General features: G+C 38.4%; 1 protein-coding gene across 1 annotated transcript in view; it reads right to left on the reverse strand.

The window, feature by feature from the left end:
• Positions 1-25,107, reverse strand: part of LOC145782352 (SH3 and PX domain-containing protein 2B-like) — a 67,169-nt gene that overhangs the window by 36,790 nt on the left and 5,272 nt on the right. Inside the window, exons 3-12 of the mRNA XM_082594136.1 lie at positions 24,065-24,217; positions 19,170-19,261; positions 17,708-17,730; positions 15,087-15,230; positions 14,893-15,009; positions 14,689-14,806; positions 9,122-9,198; positions 7,870-8,042; positions 2,343-2,686; positions 1,969-2,072 (exon numbers count right to left, since the gene is read on the reverse strand). Of these exons, the coding sequence (XP_082450262.1) occupies positions 1,969-2,072; positions 2,343-2,686; positions 7,870-8,042; positions 9,122-9,198; positions 14,689-14,806; positions 14,893-15,009; positions 15,087-15,230; positions 17,708-17,730; positions 19,170-19,261; positions 24,065-24,217 (1,345 nt within the window). The remainder of the gene's footprint in view (positions 1-1,968; positions 2,073-2,342; positions 2,687-7,869; positions 8,043-9,121; positions 9,199-14,688; positions 14,807-14,892; positions 15,010-15,086; positions 15,231-17,707; positions 17,731-19,169; positions 19,262-24,064; positions 24,218-25,107) is intronic.

Consider the following 25,107-nt stretch of genomic DNA (forward strand, 5'->3'; position numbering starts at 1 on the left):
TTACAACAACTGAAAATAGAGAGACATCTTGATCGATACTACAGGAAGGCCTACCATCTGCACAGTGGCGTAGCTAGGGAATGTGCCGCCACTCCCTAGCTACGCCAATGCATCTGCGCCGTGTAAGAAATTACAGTAAACAAAAAATGGAATTTTACAAATAATAATATTTAAAAATAAATAGGAATTTTACGTGACTCAGCAAATAGCTGTCCCTTGCCTCAGCTATCCCTTGGCCTTGCAATCAATTTTAAAAGCCACCCATCGTTTCTCCATCAGCAAAATCGCATGGCATTGCAAAACCATCAAGCCCGCTGTTTCAAACAAAGGCGGAGAGAAGCTATCTCCGCGAAAAAAGCCGCCGAGTTACAACGATTCAACGCCGAAAGACATTGAAACAGTGCAACTGTAGTAGATTTCGTTTGTGAGTGGTAAAAAAGCGAAATTAAACAGTTAACACATAGCGCATTGTGATGCGTATATTTTTGACAAGATACATAGTTTGGCGTTGTCTTGCGAGTCGGAGTTGCCAAGCAAAAAACTCAAAAGTTGTGCAACAAAAAAAGAAAATAAAATAAAACACAGAAGTAAAAAAATATTAAAATGTTTTTATCTCTACGCTAGTGGGGTGGGGAGTAATTTTGCATTAGTTACCCCCACTCCAATTGGTGGGGGGGTAATCACCCCCGCGGCCCCCCCTCTAACGGAGCCCATGGCTCAGATAATAGTTTAATAAACTTTGTTATGATAACCTGCATTGCGCTAGGCATGGATATTGACTGAATGCTCATAATTACTTGTTAATTCAACTACCCGTAGGCCTATAGCCTACTTGCTTTACACCTAGCCTAGTGCAAAGGGTTCGTGCAGAAAAACACCTTACTGGTAACCTTTCAACTGTCTTTCCAAGCAAGTATTCTTTAAACATGCTCTAGATAACATTTGCTAACTGTCTTCTGTAACTGACTGTACCACCTGTACTACAAACTTTCTGCAATTTACAAAAATCCGCATGTTTAATGCGCTGCCAACTACCGCCCTGGTAGTGTCGTGAGAATAATGCAATCGCTGCGAGTCTTTGTACCTCCTTCATGAGATATCCCTGACTTCAGCCTCTCCAACATCACTTTTATCAGAATTGGAATCATATGGGTCGAAAAGTAGTGGTTTCTTATTCATGTCCACGTGATTTCTTATTCATGTCCACGTGTTGTCCACGTGGCTTCTTATTCATGTCCACGTGTTGTCCACGTAGTTTCTTATTCATGTCCACGTGTTGTCCACGTGGTTTCTTATTCATGTCCACGTGATTTCTTATTCATGTCCACGTGTTGTCCACGTGGTTTCTTATTCATGTCCACGTGTTGTCTTTGATAAATTACGTTAGCGTGTAGCCCATGTCGCTTTAACACTATAAGACAGGACGGAAATTAGGCTGCGAATTAAAAAAACAACCTGAGGATGGTGAAAAACACAAAGCCTACGCAACAATTTTCAAGCTGGTCGCGTACCGGCAGTCAATTGCTTGCGTATCGGCTCCGGTGCGCTTACCAAAGTTTGAGTAGCACTGCTCTAGTGTGTCATCGCAAACAAACATCTCAATTAACAATACTCTTTACACGGTATAATGGATTTTCGAAATAAAAATATAAACACAATCATTGCGTATTATCATCCTACTTAAATCTTTAAAAAAGAGTTGTGAGAATGCTATCCGTCATTTTACAACTGTGAAACGCTACATCACGTAAGTTCCGACCAAACATTTAGATGGAGTGAAAGCAAGAGAGTCAATTTTCGTGGTCAAACATGTCAGTGTTTCACAGAAACGCAGCTGCGTGTGGTTTAAATGTGTCGAAGCCACTTTTCTGCAACCGGCAATCTCAGGGATCCGTTCCCAGGCAGAGAGTGGTTTCATGGGATAGCATATTGTCGATTATTAGTATATAAAAGGCTTTTAATGCTTACTTTTTAAAGAAGATGCTGATGTTTGGGGAGATTTCCATGGTTTGGTTTGATTTGAAGATGAATTGTTGCTGTCCTTCACCTGCTTGTCTGGCTCATGAGATTCTCTGTGAATTGGCTTTTCATTATTTCAGTTAAACCAATTTACCAAAACTCCATGTCAATCCTTACTGGTTCATTCAAGTAAAAGTCAGAGCAGTTTTTGAGTGCGTTGCTGCTAGAAACGGATAAAACCGTTTTTCAAAAACACTATGATGTAACGCTTTTAAAGCTCCTTTGCTAAATTACATGTCATAGTTTTTTATATATCATTTTTTATTCGGTGATTTAGTTGTACTTATCCATGATTCAAGTAGGTAGCAACTCACAATGCTTACCTTTGATGATACGTCTTGGCAGTGTCTGACGCTTGATGAGACACGCTGCGACTGCTGTGAAGAGAGAAAGGATTTGAATTCGATGCTTCTTTACTGGGTTCACAGCCAGGGATAGATCTTTTTTTAGACATTTGATTGTATTCAGGAGCATTCTCTGATGGAGCCAACAAAGGAAAGATGGGAGAGAGAGCAGAAGCACTCAGTGAGCAAGTGGAGGAAAACTGATCACTTGGAGGTGACTGAGAGTTAAAACTGGGACAGATAGAAAGGTAGTTTTCCGGGACCCAACCTTGTTTTTCGCGCATTGCAACGTACCACCACCCATTGTCGGATTGTTCAAGAACCTATCAAAATACAATTTTAGATGAAATGAATCAAAACATCACAAAAATAAACCATTCACGGTTTCATTGTATTTCAACTGTCGTGACATCAAACGTCTTGAAAAGTTCCAGGAGAGGAAACTGAGGCAAATGCAAGGCACTCGTGGGTCGTCTCACCAACAACGCAAATCTCGATAGGTTGGCCAGCCTAGAAGCCACCGTATTGCAACACCGCCTCCGCTGGACAGCAAATGTCTTGGATAGATTCAACGACAAGGCTTCCTCGATTAATGATCTATCGAGAATTGGAGACCTTTCGTTTGCACCCTTTTTTGTTTTTGTTTTTCGTTTACTGTTTTTTGCGTTTGTTTAGTGTTTTTCCATCTCTTTGTGCTCACTACTTTTTCTTACAATCTAACGTACTTGGTATGTTCTTGCTTTCTTTCTTTGTTGTGTTTTACTGTGTTATTTTGTTTATTGATTTCTTATTGTGTATTGCAGCCCTCGGGTGAATTTACAAGTGTTCATTTCGCCCTCGAAGCAATTTGAGTTTGAGACCCTTGGTCTATTGAGAATTGGAGACAGGAAAAAGATTCCCCCTATCCCGTATAACAAAATGCGATACAAAGATCAGCTGAAAGTATCTTTCAACCAAACAAATATAGTAATTAAAAAGGGGTTTGACACATTTAACCTTAAATAAACGTAAAGTTTGTTAAGGGATCCACGTAAAGCAGATACTTATGCGTCGAAAATTTAAGAAAAAAAAAATAGGTTGAATACTTTAACATATTAACGTCCACCTTGTAGAGTACAAGTCAATTCAAAGAGAAACAAGAATTTATTAGCTAAACTTCCATGTTAGATCAATTGCACCATTAATAGTTTTCAAAGTTTTCATGTCCAGCTTGAAATTATCTTGTTGCAGATCGCGATTTCGGGTATTAAACCCTCTTCAGTACAACTATATAAACAGGCAGCATAGTACAGTAAAATTTACAGCAGTTCACTTTAGAAAATGACAAAATTGTTATGTGGTTGCTAAGAAACGAATTAGTCTGCGAAATTAGTCTACGAGCAGTAATAATGACAATTTTTATGCAAATTATGAAGGTAATTGGGTCATACAATGTTCAAAGAAAATACATTTAATGCTTTTAATGTATTTTCTATATTTGCCACATATTGCCCCACCTAACAAAGTTTGGATGAATCGACGTCAATGAAAAAAAGCGGAGTCTCCAAGTCAACCTGTGAACTCGTTCGAAGGCATATCTTTAAAAAAAAGCAGCTTTCTTTACTTCACAAGACTCGACCACTTCATCAAACGAATACTTCTTCCTGATAACTTCACCACAAAATCTTTAAATATGACTCGATTTGCTTAATATTTTTTTTCTTTCGGTGAAAGTTCTGAAAGGTTTATAAAATGCTAAGAAACTCCGCCTCGACACATTAACAGCGCTATGTGGAGATGCAAACCAACTGACTCCCAAAATTTTAGTTAGCCTACTTTTCTCAACTCGATATCAAACTTTAAGGTTGCAATATTTGATACATTTTTTGCAGATTGCAGTACGAACAGCTCATGGTCGAGAACAATGGCGCATTGTATCCAACCCTCAATACGAGGAAGGTAATGATGATGATGATTGCAAATGTGACAAATTTCTATATTAGAAAATACGTCTGTAGAAGACATTGCATAAGTTTAATGGGAATTCAAACGCACACATGCCAGGTATACAGAATTTAAATAGTTTTTCAATAATTTAACTATCCTCATCCTCAAATATGCTGCAATATCGCACAAAATTAATTTTCATTCCTAGAACATCATATTTTTGCTTTTTTTCATAGTTGTATTGATGAGTGGCCAGATGTCCTAAGAATTAAGCTACCCCACATCGGACTTATTTCCACTTTGGAGGTTTTAGCTCTTTCGATCTCCTTTCTGGGACTTAACTATAGACCCCAAAACCGCTAGCATCCCATATATACTGACCTTAGTTATTATGTCTTCCTTTACCTATTCAGGAAATTCATAATGTTTTGCGTCGGCGGTTTAACCCTTTTTCCATTGACACTACTTTAACATCACCCACCAGCTCGCATAAACCCTTCTAGAACGGCTGATAGGTAATGTTATTGTCATGAGTAAATAATAAAGCCATTGTGTTTGTGTAACCTTAATTATATAAATGACAAGAAACTAACACAAGATGTCACTTTTCCATAACTGGTGGGCTATATCGAATTTGATTGCTCATAAGCAATGCAAGGAAAATTGCGTTTACCACGATATTTTGTGAGAAAAGTCTCAATGCAGAAAATACCAACAAAAAATCATTAAAAGTGTTATGGACATTATTTACAGTGACGCACGCAGTCAGAAGTCAGAAGCACTATGCAGTTTTAATTTAATTTCTTTTTTGAAAGGGGTAGGCCATTGGGCCATGCTCCCTCCCTTTCAACAAATTTTGATTTTTTTTTAGCGTTGCTGTTATTGTGTAGTGCAAACATGTTACTGTTCAAGAGTGGTATTGGGTAGCAAGGCCACATTAACCGCCCCTCGTACTTACTCGGGGGGCAAAACTGTTTAGGGGCCCACACATTTCAGTTTGTTTCATGTTTTTTTGGCCATTTGAAATGAAAAACTGTAAATATTACTATATATTCAGTAAGCTTGATATTCAATAGCTTAAATTATGCAAGGCCCTATTCTATTTTCCGCTTCCAAAATCCCGGTTAGTGGGCCCACATCTCTGTTTAGGGGCCCACCGATATTCATATTTAGTTGGTGCAGCGTTTTCCGGCAATTTTAAATAAAAAAAAATGTGACAATACTGCTACAAACTCGAATTTCATAGCTTTGGCTGCATCCATCGGGTTTGTATTGATCATCATTGGAATGATTATTTCAAATCAGCGAAACCAGTAAATCCACGTTATTTTGTTGGAGTTCACAGAAGAAATAGTTATACGCTGTCGCTTTTTTGATATGTGTTTCAACAGTTCACAGCATAAAACTTGTCCTAAACTAAATGCTCGTGAAACGACGAAGATGTTCAATAATGGCATCCAGAAGCGCTGACAGGGATCATCCAGCGTATAAGCCGACTTTGCATTGATGATTTTTTTAATTCAAAAACTTTTTAAAAGGGGAAGGGGATTTCATACGGAAGAAAACTCTACGTCGCCAAAATTTGTTTAACTACCTTGTTGAAGTGGGCTGTTTTGCATTCTACCCAGCGTCTTATTATTATTTTTTCAAGACAAAAACTGCGTCATTTTTTCCCTAGTTTTTAGTATTTGTGGAATGTGGAACAGCAAGCTGGTATAAAGAAACACACGATCGACTAAATTGGCAAAAAAATGTGAAGGCATTTAATCAGCAGTGGGCTATCACAGCCTGAATATAATGATGAAAATAATGATGAATGGTCCTTTGTATTGTTAGGCTGTGGAGTCAAGGATGGAGTTCCAACAGATTGTGGAGTCAGTCTGATGTTTTTAATCCGAACGTATATGGTTTGAAAACCATTTTTGGCACCTTTACTAAAAAGTAGAGGCACACTAGTGAATGTCAGAAGAGGGGGGGGGGGGGGTTATGGTGCTCACACGGTCCTACATGGTAGGCCTTCTTTTTCGTTATATATGTCCAGAGTGCAATAATTTTGTTTAGTACCGTAATAAATTGCATTCGATAATTAAAATTTTACAGAAAGGTTCGATTTATTCTTTAACTTGAAGCCATTGCATCAGCGGCGTATCCTCAATAGAAGCAATTAAGGGACGTTCATGCAGAAACTGCATGACCGCGTTGCTTCCCATGCAACATTGCCTTCCCTGTCAAAATTGAACAAAGAAAAGATGATATTTTTCATTAACGCGATTTCGTAATTTCTTTACCTGAATACGAATTGAAACAGCTTCTAACTCATGTCTCCGTATGATTTCAGCTCGGTTTTAATTTAAAAAAAGTTGGAAGCTTACGGAAGCAGAGATTTGTATCGCATCCCTTGCCCTCGTTTTTGCTATACGAAGAAACAAGTGAGAAACAATGGAAAAAACAGCATTTTACGTTTATTTTAACTAATCTGTGGAAGAAATTTCTGAATCGCTTACTCTGTTGGGTATTGTACCGGTAGGCTACGTAATGAGAAAATCTAAGGCGCTGTTAGGGTTGTATCGACCTCGTAAGGAAAAGTTTTAGCCTGATGTTAGCTTTACACTGTTATCCTGGCTGGATAGACTTTGGCATAAGACATGATATGTGAGGTCTCGGCTAGACTTGACTGAAATGGACCCTGGCTTAAGCTACTACAGCATTAGGTAGCTGTAGCTGAGCAGTTTAGCTGAATTTTTGTGTGACTGAGTTTTTTGTATTCTCTAGTTTTAGTCGCATTTTTTTCACGTTCGTGTGTAAGAGTTACCTTTAATAAGTTAATAGCTGTTCTTTGTTCAACCCAGCAGGATACGCCACTGCATTGCCTGTTAATCAAACTATTACAGTTTTTACTTATGTGTTTAGACTTAGACTACTATCACGATTTTCATATTCACATATCTAATAATTCAATCCAAAAGTAAGTGACATACGCAAAGACCGTGAAAGTTTATATTTCAACAACGGGATAGCTTCTGCTACCTTAAACCTTGGTTAGACAATAAACTAGCATTAGGCTACTTTTCATAAAAAAAAGTCAAACTATAACGAACGTTTCCCTCTCCCAGTAAGAAAATCCTGCTTACGCCACTGATAGGGTATAGTAGCCTATGCATGGCAACTGATAGTGATAGGGTATAGTATGCATGGTATATCGTGAAGGAATCGTAGTTGAGCAACAAGGTTAAAGATTTTTTCCATTGCTGTTGCTTTTTGTTTATGATACTTCTTACGTTGATAACACTTCTTACGCCATTTTGCAGCTAAACATTATGATTCTGCCTCTCCCTACCCCATAGGAAGAGGTATCGCTGCCTTTAGTAAGCCGAAGCCTATTGATAAAGGACTCTTGCTCCAGGTAGGAGGTTAGCGAAAGTATTTCATCAGTCCCGATGTTACGTCAAAAATCGAATAGAAGTCAAACGTCTCACTCAACCGCCGCCACTTTCAAGCAGCTTCAAGTTGGCTGCGTGGCTCATATGTGCGTGAACGTAAGCTACACGCAAGCTGAAAGTGGTAGAGATATGTAGGCTACCTGGACTTTTTCACCAGCATCAAAACTCATTCCTCCATTGACATTCGCTTTGAAGTTGTAAAGTGTGATATAATGACGATTTTGTGGAAAATCACGAGAAAAGTGAAATTGGCGTCGAATGGTTGATCTTCGAGGGACCGGTTTGTGAACAAGTTGCTTAGGTGAGAGAGATTCTAAACAAGTAAAAATGGTAGCTATTAAAACTTGATTATTTTATCTCAATAACACAATCAGTAAAACTTTGTTTTGCTAAAACAAAGTTATAATGCTACAACCATCCCCGTGCAAGTTTGAACACGACTAGCCGGCTGCCCAGCCTAGTGATAAGAGCCTTAATACGACTCTCGATAAGACGTCGGTTCGACAACGCTGATGAGCATGCAGCTGTGTCTCTGGCAGGACACTTAAAGGCATGCCTGAAAGTGGACACGAAGATTGACTTCATCGCCTTCTCGTCCACTTAATCTAAATCTTCAACAACTTGGTGTAAGCCAGCGCATCTGAGATCCATTCTTTAGCGCCTGCGTGATGCAAGACACACAACCATAGGCACACGAAGACAAGAAACGTTATCAAATTTAACAACACGAGAATCTCAAAGGTCACAGCAAATGACGTCACACAGATCACATAATGTGATATGTACGATGTGGCTCGTCTTTTTGCTCTGTGTATTTTAAAATTAGTTTTAGTATCTTGTCTACTCATGCCATTTGCTGTGACCTTTGAGATTCTCGTGTTTATTGTTGTGTTGAGCTAGTCAGAAGCACTGCGCAGTTTTAGCCTTTATTTCTGTTGATAAATTTAATATTTAACCATTGTATTTTGTTTAAATGTAAAAGTACTGTATGTAATTCTTGAAGAGGACATCTTGTGATGTCGAAAACGTTCTTAATTTGTTTTTATGTAGTTTTCGTTTTGACTTGTGTAACTATTATTGTAATAAAATTAAATATGTTTAATTTGTTTATGTTGCTGGGCTTCTTGTGCCTATGGTTTAACAAGACAAACTCTCCATTGAAGCCCTAACACACATACATCATGCAAAAACTTTAAACTTTTAACCTCTGCAGTTCTATCTGCGGAGACCAAAATTCAAGCCTTAATCTCACAAGTGAGATTACGTTGCTGATGCTTATTTTGAGTGACACCCGAAGCTCTGAATGAAAACCTTAATCCACTGATTTAGCTCTTCTGTGAGTTTTGTTGACAAACAACCAACTGGACTGTGCCGCAACAATTCTACATGTACCTATCCCAGTGACGTTGTCGTCTGGTTGATGCTTTTGCAGGTATGACCCTGGTGCCCATCCTTCTTGATTCTTGTATCTGTAACACAAGCATTCATAATGACTGCGTGATGCAAAACCATGTAAAGTAACTGACAGCTGAGAAGGACATTGTTTATTTTTTTTTGTGGATTTGAATGACAATGAATCACACGAATCGTCATCGATGTCTGAAAAGATTATTCCCTTTCATTTTATTGCTGAAGATTAACGCAGCTTAGTTTTCATATGTTTGGAGCCTGCATTGTTATTTAAATAATGTGTCATATGTAATAACAAGACAAATAAATATATACACGAATTAAGTGGGTGCTTTATTAGTATTCTTGTTTTTGTTTAGATGAATTAAGGTATTTTCCTGACGAGGGCATAAAGTTTTGCCGAAAACGTTTGAAGTTATATAGCTATTTTATTTTAACTGCAGACAGTGCACACCGTTTCGACCTCCCGGTCTCATCAGTGCAGTAGTTACACTGGAATAATGGCCATGGAGATATATATACCTCCATGTGACATTTTCCCATTTGTGGTACCTAATCAGTGACCAAAAATGGTACTACTGCCAACCTTGCCAAAGTGCTCAAACTGCAAGCAGTGAGCTTTGCGCAATGCATAGCAAGGTGCCTCCAGTAAAGTGCTCAATTGGCATAAACCAAGAGCGTCAATAACTGCAGACAGTGCACACCGTTTCGACCTCCCGGTCTCATCAGTGCAGTAGTTACACTAGAATAATGGCCATGGAGATATATATACCTCCATGTGACATTTTCCCATTTGTGGTACCTAATCAGTGACCAAAAATGGTACTACTGCCAACCTTGCCAAAGTGCTCAAACTGCAAGCAGTGAGCTTTGCGCAATGCATAGCAAGGTGCCTCCAGTAAAGTGCTCAATTGGCATAAACCAAGAGCGTCAATAACTGCAGACAGTGCACACCGTTTCGACCTCCCGGTCTCATCAGTGCAGTAGTTACACTGGAATAATGGCCATGGAGATATATATACCTCCATGTGACATTTTCCCATTTGTGGTACCTAATCAGTGACCAAAAATGGTACTACTGCCAACCTTGCCAAAGTGCTCAAACTGCAAGCAGTGAGCTTTGCGCAATGCATAGCAAGGTGCCTCCAGTAAAGTGCTCAATTGGCATAAACCAAGAGCGTCAATAACTGCAGACAGTGCACACCGTTTCGACCTCCCGGTCTCATCAGTGCAGTAGTTACACTGGAATAATGGCCATGGAGATATATATACCTCCATGTGACATTTTCCCATTTGTGGTACCTAATCAGTGACCAAAAATGGTACTACTGCCAACCTTGCCAAAGTGCTCAAACTGCAAGCAGTGAGCTTTGCGCAATGCATAGCAAGGTGCCTCCAGTAAAGTGCTCAATTGGCATAAACCAAGAGCGTCAATAACTGCAGACATCAGTGCATAACTGCAGACAATAACTGCAGACATCTGTGCGCTATTTTATTTTATATATTATTTTTTGAATTATATTAGAGTGCATAACTACAGTGCATACACAACATACAGTGCATATACAATGCATATACATATATATATATATACATATACATATATATATATACATATACATATATATATATATATATATATATATATACATATATACATATATACATATACATATACATATATACATATATATAGTGTCATATACAGTGCATATACAGTGCATATACAACATACATAACTACAGTGCATACATAACATAATTAGAGTGCATAACTGCAGACAATAACTGCAGACATCTGTGCGCTATTTTATTTTATATATTATTTTTTGAATTATACAATTCAATCTTAATAAGCTGTTACCGATTATTATCTGTCTATGGTTTTCAAAAAGTATTTCTCTACCAAAGCTATATTATTAGTATTCTTAGGATAATGTTACCTTGAACGTATTGTAACATGTACCATGTTTCTAACTAACAAATTTAAATTATGAGAACGTCTGGACAAAACTCATGAGAATTGCAATTTGCAAATGCTTTACAACTGTACAATTCAAAACCTAAATTCTGCTCTCACGGAATTTAGGTTACTATTCCTGTTAACAAATGCCCCTCTCACGGAATTTAGCTCACCACATCCGTATTTCTGAAACGACATAACAGTGTAACCGTTTCGCTTTCATAACTCCCACCATAGGCTATTACTGATAAAAAGGCATTATATTATGAAATAAAGGGGAATTGAAAAATACACACAAACAGAGTAGACTTGCTAAAGAGAACAGACCAAAAAACGCCAGAACAAGGTAGAATTCAAGACGGGAGAATGATGATGGCTATCCCTCGACTTCGAGGATGATGGCCTTCGCAATAAAATAAAAGCTAACGGTGACTTCTTAAATGGCACGCTCAAATTTGTTCTTTTCTCTTCCCAGCTGATATTCAGAATTTTGCGCAGGCAGCGTTGTTGAAATCTTTCAAGAGTTGTAATGTGGTTTCGGTAGGGGTCCAGGTTTCGCAAGCATATAGTAGTGTTGTGATAACTACTGCATTGTAGGCGGAGAGCTTTGTACTTTTTCGTATGTTATGGTTGTCAAATATTCGTGACCGAAGTTTTCCAAAAGCAGTGCTAGCACAATTTAACCAATGTTGTATTTCATCCTGAAGGTCAACGCTGTCTGAAATTTCACTTCCGAGGTAGCAGAAGTGTTTCACATTCTTTAGAGGTGTACCATCGAGCAGGGCCTCCGAGAGAAATTTTCACTAGTCAGTAGGGGTACAAAGAGTTATTCCGGGCCCCTTCTCACTCTGGGCCCCCTTTTTCATGGGCTAAAGGAGTGATGATTGCTTAGGCGTATTGCACACTATACAACATTTTACTTCAGAATTGGACATCTGTGCGCAATAATAGTATCATGCAGCAATAAAACTAATATTTAGTGTTTTGTGTTGTGCATATCATGTGATCTGTCCCTCGCCAATTTGTGTATCCTGCATTGAATTCGTGTGTCAGTTGTTGATGGTGCTGTTAACAGGTGTCACTTGTAAAGCTTTAATGTAATGTTTTCAAATTCATTTATTTATTTTTCTTACATATATCCTGTAATTATTTTTGATGAGGACACAATATGTGGTATCGAAAACGTTGTCAGATTCACTATTTTTTTTCTTGTTTTTCTGTGTGTTTAAAACAATGTTAAATCCGTTAACGTTACTGAGTGAGTGTTACATGTATGTAGTACAACAAGTCAAGCTCTCTACCAAGGCTCCATCATATCATCTTGTTAAAGCATAATCAAATTAATCATCTGACCAATAATCTTTCTTCATTAACTTTTGCATTTACCACATGCCTAGCAGAGTTTAACGAAGTCACTTTTATTGACTCCAGCTGCCTTCCTGCTCCAAAAGTATTCACTCCGGCCCCTGAAATTACCTTTTTCAAGTACGGTAATTTTTAAAAAACACAAAAGCCCAAAAATGCCCGTGCCTTTAAAAAAAAACCTGGCGGGTTTGACTTTTTTTTTAAGTCGGAGTTTTTCTCAATCCTGCTTTTGCTACACTATGCCCCCCAGGACAGGAGAATAACCAACTTTTATGATTTAGTTTAGGGTGTTTTTAACAAAAAAATTTTGCACATAAAGCATTAAATCACCACTTTGGGCCCCTAAGTTGCGCGCACTGTATTAAATTTCCGGCTCTTTTTCTAGATTACGGATCCCCCGGGACTAAAGAACAACAACTTTTATGCTTGAGTTTAGTTGTTTAGGATGATTTTAACCAAACATTTTTGCGCGTAAACTATGAAATCACAATTTCGGGCCCCTCAACAATCACAGTCCTGGGCTCTCAAGGGTACGCCGTACCCTCCGTACCCCCCTCTCATAGGCCTTGCCATCGAGAAGGATTTCTGGCAGAGCACTGGTACGATCTTTAAGAAGTGGTTGAAAGAGGACCTGAGTCTTGATAATATAGACGCTAAGTCCAAGCCTCTTGTATGCTTGATGGAAAGCATTCAGAATCTGCTGTAGGTGGTTTTCACTCAGTGCTGCTAGTGCTACACAGTTATCATCAGCATATTGAAATTCCATGATACTCCGTGTTGTAGTCTTTGATTTACTTTTAAGGAGGGCGAGGTTAAAAAGCTTGCCATCCATGCGGTAAGATATGTCAATGCCAGATGGAAGGTCATGTTGGACTATTTCCAAGATAGATGCAATAAAAATTACAAAAAGAGTTGGTGCTATTACGCAGCCCTGTTTCACTCCAGAGTTAACCAGGAAAGGTTCAGAACTGTTGTTGCTGGTCTGGACTCTGGCAAACATACCATCATAAAGAAGACGCAGAATACGAAGAAATTTGTCTGGAAATCTGTATTTAGAAAGTACATCCCAAACGAGATCTCTTGAGACGCGGTCGAAGGGCTTAGAGAGGTCAATAAACGCCATGTACGGTGGTTGATGTTGTTCACGACACTTTTCTTGCAATTGTCTGAGGGAAAATATCATGTCTGTGGTGCTACGCGATGGCCTGAAGCCAGCCCGAGATTCATGAAAAATCTTCTCGGATATCAGTTTGAGGCGATTGTTCAAAATACGTGCTAAGATCTTGCCAGCAGTTGCTATCTTGCCAGCAAATCCCACGATAATTTCCACACTCTGATCGATTACCTTTGCGTTTGTATATATGGTGATGATATTAGCATCTTTGAAATCAGATGGAACAATTTCATTTGTCCAGATTTTGATTAGCAGTTGATGAAGATTATGTTGGATTAAACTGCCACCTACTTTGTAAATCTCTGCTGGGATTCCATCAGGGCCCGCTGTTTTGTTGTTTTTCAAGGCCATGATGGCAGTTTTGACCTCTCCGAGAGATGGTGTCTGAGAAAGAGAGTCTTCTTGTGTCACGTTGGGAATGATGTCGATCACACATTTGTCAATAGCAACTGTATGGTTGAGAAGCTCCACCAAATGTTCTTTCCATCGAGATCGTATTTCGGCTTCGCTCTTGAGTATCGTTTCTCCATCCTTACTTCTCAGAGGGGATTGTCCATGCGTAGATGGTCCGTAGACTTCTATCATTGCATTCCTGATTGCATTAAAAAATCCATGTGTGTTATTGGCATCTGCCAGCTGTTGCATCCGAAACTTTTCAATATTTTTTTTTGTATTTTGTGTAAAATGGAAATACAGTAGCGCAAAATCCTTGTTGTCTACTGTAGTTCTGAATGTTGACTTCTCGTAAACAATATTGAATTTTTGAATCATTCTGTGGCCATTACATTGCATGAATGGAACGTTTTAACGTTTGTGTTGTGTCTATGCCATCTTTTTTTAGACCTTTGCTATGTTGACATATATTTTTTAGGTGATGATCTCGATAATTCATCAATAAATCTCAACTACTTAATAGTATAAAAACAACTGGTCTTGCTGTTATATTATTGAGCTGGTAGTTTGATAGGCTTTACAGTGTTTTTTGATTCTACTGACATTTCTCATTGTCGCTGTAACTGCATTAGAAGATTTAAGTTGGTTCAATTACTTGGCAAGCCACCATCCTTCCAGGTTTCTCTCCATCACTTCCAGCATGGCACCAGCAGGAAAGTCTATCTCATCTTTTGAGTTTGCTTTGTAACTGCAAGTGGCGCGGTACCAAGTTCCTAGGGGTATGAAAATCATAACAAGCATGTTAGAAAGAATATCGTTACAACCGCAGCTAAAACAAACCTTTTTATAACAAAAATACCTTCTCCATGGATAGACCTTTCGGTCACTAGATTTTCGTTGTTGTCGTTAGTGTTTTCCAAATACGTTCCAGGAACCCAACCATTCATTCCATAGGCGTTGCACACCAACCACCAACCTAACCAAAATATCGTTTTAAAATAAAACACTCATTGTGGTTGCTCATAGCTTCAATAAAGATGTAAACATCTTTACCGTTTTCATTTTTTTCAACAACATCTACCAGTTCGCCAACAGACAAGTCGACTTGAGTATTTTCTTCCGCCTTGTAATCTGCGATTGCCGCGTATGGCTCAAGTTCTAATGGCGCGGTGATGGTTTGAATGTTTTGGGGAAGAACTGAAAAATATTTACATTTCAGTAAAAATCAAAGCAAAAACTTTTTCACTCTATGCTGAATGAGTCACGTTCTATATAAGCCCAACCATTCTACCAAGGTTTCCTGGCAGACTAACTGGCAGACTTTTAAACAGACTTTTAAACTAATCACAAGTCAAGCGAAGAAGTTTCAGAAAATAAGTGAAAAATATCTTGCAAAAAATATCTTGCAAAAAATATCGTCTACTCCGATAGCTCAGTTGATCAGCTCGTGACTTCTGGAACGAAGAAGCTTCAAGAACAAGCGGCGCTAGTTCAACTCTCGGGGTGTGCGCTTGAGCAACGCACGTTAAGGACTGCTCTCCATTCAGCGACATCTAATGGGTGGAATAATTCCCCTCAACAAGACTTCAACAATCGGAAACTTCACTCTGTCAATCTCGGTGACCGGCCCTGCGTCAAGAGCCTCTATAAGTATATGCGAAATTACCAGGAATAACCTATGAAAAAAACATTGAACCAATTACATATGGACTGTGGAAAGCGATGAATAGGCTTACGGCTTGCATTATTAGATGTACAGCATCGAACATCCGTAGCAGGACTTCCATCCTTTAAAACAACAACATTAAATAGACTAAAATGAGTGGGCTTCGAAACAACCGTGGGCCTACCGCTGGAGGGCGGTCAACTTTGTCCTGTGTGTAAGGTTGGGGTTCTGGTACATTTTTAGAACATCTTGGGTTTTTCTACGTTTAAGTTTGTGTATTATGTTTGCAGTCAAATTTTTTGAATTCTTTTACCAAGTTTTCACTTTCAGGAGGAATGCACAAAAAACGAGTCAGAGATGCCATAAAGCTAAGGCTTACACATTTTAGTTGGGAATGAGAAATGCTCTGATAGGTCATCCCTGCCGGTTTCGAATACTTGTAAAGGCTTAAAAACCACTGACACATGACCGGTTACCGTGATTGACAGAGTGAAGTTTCTTATTGCTGTTGTTTGTGAATTACTCCATCCACTCTAATGGCTGCTGAATGGAAAACAGTCCTTAAAATAATCCCCAAGCGCACACCTCGAGAGCCAAATCTTAATCTTGAGGTTTCTTCATGCACAAAGTCCGACGCATTACTAACTGGGTCGTCGGAGTCTCCTTTGTCTTTGTCGTCGTTGCTCTTATTTCTTAAGTTCATATCAAAATTAGACAGAATTTTTAAAGAATACGGCCAGGGTCAATGTTTATTGATTGTGTAAATATCTTCAGAATCGAATATATTTTTGTAAAGTTAAAGCTTATGCAAACTTTTTGAAGAGTGTATAATCGATCCTGCCCCTGAAGGACATAGTAGCCTATACACAAGCAAACATTGAAAAACAAAACATGTTTTTTCACTTTCTTGGCAAAAGCAAGCACATAAAAATGTGAAATAATAATAATTAGTGTTTATTAACATTTAATTGCCAAAATGATTAATTAGCATTACATCAATAGCTTTTAACTGGGGGAGAGGCGTCTTCATAAAGGGAGTGTTCCGCCACGGCCAAAATTCACTATTTTTGTTGAAATGACTTTTGGAGCGTAGCCTACATGTAATATAATGTTGCTAGAAATGTAAGGTTTATTTTCAAAACATACCAAAGTTAATTCTTCAAGTGCCTTAACTCATTGTATAATAATAGGTCCTGAACGTTACTGACTTACTGTATAATAGGTCCTTCAAGGATTCTTTTTTAATTCTTAGTTTTTTTTTTATTGATTGATTGAATCTTTATCCTCGGACTGGGAAAGCTTCTTGCAGAGCTTAATCCTGGCAGTTTCGCATATTTGTAGAGGCTTTAAATCACTGACGCAGGCCCGGTCACCAAGATTGACAGAGTGAAATTTCCGATTGTTGTCTTGTTGCCGGGGAACTATTCCACCCATTAGATGCCGCTGAACGGAGAGCAGTCCTTAGAATGCGTTGCTCAAGCGCACACCCCGAGAGTCGAACCAGCGCCGCTTTTAATAACAAAGTTTATCGCCTTGTTGGTTGTTGCTGAACTTCAAAAATTTACATTTTGACGCTAAAGTAGAAAACCCTGTGTTTCTCTTGAACCGAAAGCTTTTATCACATGAAACTTCATGCAATTTAGTTGGACTAAAATCTTGATCCAAAACCATAAAAACCGAAAACATTCATTTTGAGGTAAAGAAAATACAGCGCTGTATAATAGGTCCTGCATCTCCCCTAGGACTCCATCTTAGTTTCAGATTCTAGACCGGTAGCATCTAGTTTTTCATAATAATAATTTTGTCACTTTGCTAATGAACATCTAGGTTTTTCATTGTTTAATTTTTGTAAGCAAAATATTAACATGCTATATCCATTTCAAAGTAAACTTAATCAAACATTTTTCTCTTATGTTGCCGACTGGTCTGTATTTCTGAACTTCTATGTAACTTTTTAAAAAAATTGTCACATTATGTCTAGTGCTCTGTAAAAGGCAAGTTCACTCACCTGCTGTACTGCTTGAATTTTGCCTGCAAAACAAAAGCAGTCGTTGGCTTAATGTGCCATGTCGCCATCCAAGTTTATGTGTACGGAGTACTGTAGTTACAATATTTTATTGATGCAAGTACTGTAATTACGTATATTGAAAAAGCTTTAAACAAAGAGCTATCAAAATATATTAATCGCGTCTCAACTTACTTGCAGCATAATTTGTTAATTTTTATAAATTTATTAATTCCTTTTAAAATGCGTGTTGTTAAATGAGGAAAACAAACATTAGAAGTTAAAAAATGTCCATGCTCTAGGACAGGGGTCACCAAACTACGGCCCGCGGGAACTGATTTCATCCCGCCGCCAAGTGCTGCGGAAATAACAGGCTCTGCACTACAACTGTTAACCCTATCCGTAGCGACACGGGGCTTTATGAAGACGCCCCACTCTAGCAGTGAAATATTTCACAGAAGGAAATATGCTAGAAATGTAAAATTTCTTGACTTTTTGTTTTCATTCTTTGCGAATTTTCTAAACCTTAACTGGTCATTTTTCTACTTTCCTGCCCTTCACAATAAGCTTTTCGTCTCAGGTGGCTAGACATTTTCGTGCAATGCTAGTTATATATGTGTTAATGTTAGTGTAATATAAATGTTAGTGAAATTATCTCAAACAAGTTATTTCAATAAATTTGTTGGATAAAAATTTAATTTCTATACGCACAATGCACATGGCTATTATCTTGCAAAATATTTTGGCTCTGTGATTTTCATAGCTCCCGTTATTAGCGATTAATTAGCACGGGGCCAAGATAGCCCGTGACGTGCTTTCCGAGTACGAAAACAACTCGTATTAAGATATAGGGTTAAGGAAAAAAGTTACCAAATTTTTTGTAAAGGACTGACGTTGCTGTTTATCATTAGGCCACCACTAATGGGGACAGCCTAGGCCGAATTTGGAAAGATGTAATGTGTTTTCAAGAGCACGATGCCCTGTAGTGTATCACAGCAGGGGATGGCTTTTCCAGCAACCTTTCGATTTTTATCACAACTTTGCTATTCCACCGCTGACTTTGTTATTTATTGTGCTCAATTCAAGTCAATGGAGATTCTAAATAGTTGTATATCTTTTCGCAATTTGCATCCGGTCCGCAGCTATTTATCTCGCAGCAATCCGGCCCTCAGAGAAAAAAGTTTGGTGACCCTTGCTCTAGGAAATTGTACCAGAAATCGAGCCCTGCAGAACCCTTTGGGTTTTTCAATAAAACTACTAAAAAACGTAGGGAGCAAAAAAGTTAACATTAGAGATAGATTCAAAATCATTGCAATCAAAACTGTTTTATAATGATAGCTTTGATTTTGAACATGTATGAGTAAATTATATCAAAATTGAAAAGACAAATATATCGAGACATGGATCCTTTAATAAAGGCGACTATATGGTTTAAGTAAATAAAATCAAGAAGACAGAGACTCACTTGGTGTCATGCTTTGAATCATCAAACGAAGCTTTAAAAAAGTTTTTAATTACGTCACACTGAGATATAGTTGCTGGCAATTTGATGAGAGCCTGAAAAGAAGATGTCAGAAAATGTTGCTTTGTAGTCAGAGATGGGCAAGATCACCTGTTTGGGTGATCTTGAAGATCAAGATCACTTTTTGTATACTTGAAAAAATGCAGTTCTTGATCGATGAGGGTGCAAAAAAACAAATTTTACTCGTAAGCAACCTGGTTAAAGGGAATTGGTATTGCAAATTATGGTTTTTAACTACTCGAACACTGGCCAAAAAATTGTAGAAAGTTAATGACTGTTGCTATTATCAATCGTTGCTGTAGTTTGAGTAGGATCGTAAGTTTGCAACTTCAAAGCTGAAGGTTATTTTTGGACTACTTCGGTCGTGTAGGCTATAGTCGACCCGTACTGGGTGCCTGCGCATAATTTGAGCGGCTATACAGTTATATCTTCTCAAGGGCTTTAAGACCATTCAGCTCTGATAAAGGTAGGCGCAAATGGTTGTCTTGATTTGCATCAAATGGAATAATTCCCCAATAGATCACTTGACAGAAACCTCAAGATCGAACGGCGCTGGTTGGGCTCTCAGGGTATGTGCTTAACTACGCATTTCAAAGACAGCTCTCTAATCAGCGGCACCTAGTGAATGGAATGATTAACAGCCAACAAAACCAACAGTCAAAAAGTTTACTCAGCCTATCTCGGTAACGGGGCCTGCACCTGTGATTCAAAGCCTCTACAAGTATGCGAAAGTGCCAGGATCAAGCTCTCAAAGATGGAATAATCTCAAAGGGCAATAATCGGAAGAACATTTTTGAACTACACCATTTTTCATCAAACTATTGTCTGCAATACGAATGAAAACTTTGAATATTAACCAAAGTAGTTGTCGCAAATTTTGATTATATCAACAATAATCGCACTAGTTACCCATCTGGCAACATTGGTACAGCTGTGTCTAGCTGTCTGCTAACAAAAAAGCTCAGAGATCTGAGGTCAAATAAACTGTTTCAAACAAAATCAAACACTAAGTTATATTAACCCATTAAAAGCCGCCACAAGTTCCCATTGCTCTTTTTAGGAAATATTTCAGCCACAAAGTTGTATTGTCATAACTTTTTAATTAGTTAAAAAAATTTGATGATTTTTGCTTTTTTGATGCATTTTTTTGTTTGCCATTTAAAAGGACACCGGCCACATGGTCAACTATAAATCTCGCGATACCTTAACAGAAGCAGGTGTTTGTTTCGGTAGAAATTTGTCAGATCTTTCTTGAAGGACGTTTCAAAGTTATTGCATGAACATATTATATTCACGGTAACCATCGGCGTAGCTAGTGGGAGGGTCCCCCCCCCCCAGTAGGCAGTCTCCCCCCCCACCCCCCCGGTTGGAAGCTTGTGGCAGCAGAATTTCTAAACGTAAACGAAAAAGCATAGTAAAAATCTTTTTTGAAACGGATTTGGCTCGACTTCTATTTGCTGGCTCCTACTTCACGCGTTCAGGGGTGCAAAATCATGGTCCGCCGCGGGCGGCACACACCATAGCTATATGCCACTGACAGTCGCCTGCTCCAGCTCGTGTCGGAGCATTGGTTTCGTCATCAAATCGAATTTGGTTTTGGATGGTGATGTCGTATGTGGCTTTGGAGGCCCAGTCTATGATGGCAAAGACGTGGGCAAAAGTCACATTGTATGGAGGGTATGGATTGTATGGAGGGAGGGACGTGGTAGTTTTAGCTTTTCTAGTGTTTCGTTTTTCTTGGGCTTTTTGTATCTTTTTTTTTTGAAAATTTCCGTGCCTTCCATAGATCTTTTTCTCCGGAGTGATCTGTCACTAGCAAGTTTTCCCCTGAATCCAGATTAATGTTTGCATGGTTGAGGGAGACTTTCAGCTGATCTTTGTATCTCATTTTTGGTCTTCTGGGGAGCTTTTTCCTGTCTCTAGTTTACCATAAAGCATTTTTCGTGGAAGAGTTCCTTCTCATGACATGTCCTGTCCAGCGAAGGCAGTGTTGCAATATGGTGGCTTCCGAACTGGGCAACCTAGCGCGATCAATGATTGCATCTTTGGTGAGACAATCTTCCCAACAAGTGCCTAGCATTTGACCCAGTTTCCTCTGCTGGAATTTTCAAGACGTTTGATGTCACGGCGGTATAATGTCCAGGTTTCACAAGCATAGAGAAGGGTGGATAGAACGACTGCCCGGAGGACCATAATTTTTGTGCGGATAGATATAGCATGGTTGTTAAAAACACGATGGTTAAGTCTTCCATAGGCACAGTGTGCTGCTTTTATACGATGTTCAATATTCTTTGACAGTGTTACAAACAGCCAATAAATTTTGGCCATGTGGCCGGTGTCCTTTTAAAAGGCAACAATAAATATAAAGTAAAATAAACAAACAAAAGAAGCAAAACCTTACACAAATTAAAGTGTAGTAGGAAGCACAATATTATAGAGTGTCAAACTTTGAAGAGACATAATTCATATCTATTACTAATAGGCAATAAAACATGCATGTTCCTCCTCACTTCACTTCTTCCGGCTCCTCTCATTTTTCAACAATTTTCAAACTTTTCCAAAATCCAGAAAAAGTACGTTGTTCTCAAATATTTATGAACACCTTCCAAAACAGACCCTAAACAACTACTAGCAAGTCCAAAATGATTCAATCAAAATAAGATGATGCAATACTGATGCATTCAAAACGATGTCCTTTTAAAAGGACACCGGCCGTAAATGGGTTAAAAGGGACAGCATTCATTTACACACTTTATGTACTATTTTTATTCTTAGCCTACATCCTAAGCAATTCTCAGTCTGGTTAGTTCATTTGTTGTCATGCTTGGATGGATATACATTATACAGTCGTGGCTAGATTACCACAAAAATCTTTTTCAATTTTGAAATGGCAACACTAATCAAACTCGATTGAAACTTTCAAGTTCAAATCGACTTTTATTAGACGCATGAGTCATATTAATAGTGGCTAAATGGTAGTGTTACCACTAATTAGGCTACTTTGTTCAGTACCAGTTCAAAAAAAATGTCTCTATAATATATAGTAGGTCAACTTAAATTCCAAAGTGATCTTGATCTTATTGACTCTCAAGATCAAGATCACACAAAAAAAAGTGATCTTAGATCAAGATCACACCCATCACTGGTTGTAGTTCCGCTTGAGTTGCATTTGTTTACGGTAGTGCTGCTGGAACGTTTTAATTCTACATAGCCTACTGCTTGCGCAACGCTTTGTCATTTAACGTACCAGCACCACGTTCAAAACGAAAAAAGTCCGATAAACAAGATCGCGTGGACTTTTATTCAAACAAACTGTTAGAGGTACAGACAGGCAAGGCACAACAACACAACAACAATCGAACATATTCGACGTAACATAAGCCCAAATCTGAAAATATGTCTAGCAAATGCAATACATTTTAACTTTTTAAACCTGATTAGTAGTGTTATTTTATGTAGCTTGTAGGGGGCAATTTTTTTCAAACGCAGTGTGCAAAACAAAAATTCTTCAGCAAGAATCTGTCCAGGCTCCACTTTTTTTAACATCTCCAGTTTCCACCTAGGTCAAATCAAACAGAGTCTCATCTAAACATGTGAACAATCTTGGCTGTGCAACGTTGTGGAGAATTTAGAAGACATCTTGGTCGAACAAGGTCATGAGTCATGACAACATTCTCAACTGATCTCCAGAAATGGCAACGGAAATTTAACAAAGTTAAAGCTGCAAAAACAACGTTCCATTTATACAACTGACCGTCACAGGAATGTTAAAAAATTCTTTAAGATTAATTGAAAGTCACTGTATTTCGGCTCCGACCCAAACTGTCTTGAGGCAACATTCAACAGATCGCTCATGTACCGTTACTATCACTTGGCACAGCGAATGAACTGTCATCTAGAGCTAACCTTTGGTAGGCCCCAGATGGGGAGCGAGGGCTTACACACTGTGCAAAGCAGCCCTGTCCTTTGTTTACTAGCCTACTCAGAAGAAGTGTCTATTGTGCACACGCTTAATGCCACATTGCCACAGTGCTACCTGTCATAACATCGCCACTGCTACTAACAGCGCCCTGTACAAGTGAAGGGTGTCTGCGTTTCACAACATTGGACAATAATGGACAATCTCCCGTTCTTGCTGGCATCCAACATGCTGAGCTTGCCTAGAAGAATCAACTCCGTTTTCTCGGTCGAAGAGCTCTGGAGCCAAATACTGTAGTATACTGTGGTGCTTTGTATGACTTTTTCTTTCTTCTAAGATGCTGTTAAACCAGTTTTTACCTGCTATTGATAGTAGATTACTAAACACCATTACAACTGTTTGTTACTGTTAAAATAGGCTACATGAGCTATCCGTTACCGATAACTTTATTCACTCCCTTAAATGAATAGAATTGTGTATTTGTAAAACTAATTAAAAAAATTGTGGAATTTGTGTGAAAAAACATCTAACGTAATCCATGAAATTTCCTGAACAAGGATCTCGGTAAAAAAATCCTTATAGTAACAATATAACAATCCATAGGCTGATCGTAAACATCATTCAGATTTCGTGGTCTTAAGTTTTTTAACTGTGCGTATTCTACTGTGGTCGTATAAGTGACCTGTCTGGCTCAGCTTCTGCGCAACTGCAGTTGCCGGAAACACGTCTAGAACAGTGGTAGCCTACTTGGTTTTTCTCTGGTGGTGCACCATTTGAGAAATCATTTTCTCATCGTACCACTTCTTTCTAGAAATCGTATTCGAGTTTTGCCATCAATTTTCTGTATCAAGTCAATTTGCTGTAGTTTTGTTTTATGAATTTTTTTTTTTATGAAACTATCGAGATAACAAAAACTGACCTCACAATACTCCGTGACGCTCTGCAACCTTTTTAAAGTAACTTCTCTCGTATGTGATCGCTGAAACAAAACCTTCCCTGGAAGATATGGCATGATGCGTTTGTTTGGATCTTTTTGTCCACCTTCCTCTGGAAATCGTTCAAGCAGCGTCATCTGAAAAGTATGTTGGGCTCACTATAAGCGCACGGTTGGCCATGAAATGCACAAAGAATAATGTAAATTTCCATAACAAAGTATCAGATTAGAGTAGGCCTGCCATAGTTTCATCGCGCAAAAAGAGGACAAGTTTTGTCAGCAAGCAAAATGCAAAATGGAAGTAAAATATGGAGTTTTACGTTTGAAGAATTTTTTATAGCTTTTTGATATTGATAGATATTATAGCAAAAGTTACCATTTTGATGGCGCAACTATTATACGGTAAGTTAATTCAAACTTGATCTTTGACAGGATATCAGTTCAAAAAAAATTTAACCTCAAATATTTTGTACAAAAAGTTCTTTACTTTTGCTAGCTAAAACAACCAACCTCAATAACAAGAAACATCAATTTATTGAATACCGTATAGTTAAGTTAGTAATTGTAACGCTTAACATGTTACATTGCTAAGGATCTGGTCAGATCCGTACCCGATCTGGTAAAGATCTGGACCAGATAAAGCGGCTGTCTGGGTATACTATAGTAAGGAGGGGTTCAGTCGACCATTCATTCATTTCCTTACTGGTGAATTCAACGACCTATTAACCTTGTCTACCCTTAACCTCGAACCATTAACCGAGAAACAGCTGTGTTTTATGAAGTTTCTGGATGTTTTAATTTCTGATGGAAAGCAGATAACTTATACACTTATACAGCCTAACTTGTCATATCACGTGATATGTAGTCTATGTAACAAAATGCTTTAAACCTGCATATAGCTTTGTTGTATGAAAATGACATTAATCAGGGCTATGGAGTGTGGTGAAAAAAGTACGACTCCGACTATTCGGTGTATAACGAACCGACTCCAACTCCAGCCTTGCATTAAATAACACAATGCTGCTATA

This window comes from Aplidium turbinatum, chromosome 13 (assembly GCF_918807975.1).
Source record: "Aplidium turbinatum chromosome 13, kaAplTurb1.1, whole genome shotgun sequence".
NCBI lineage: Eukaryota > Metazoa > Chordata > Ascidiacea > Aplousobranchia > Polyclinidae > Aplidium > Aplidium turbinatum.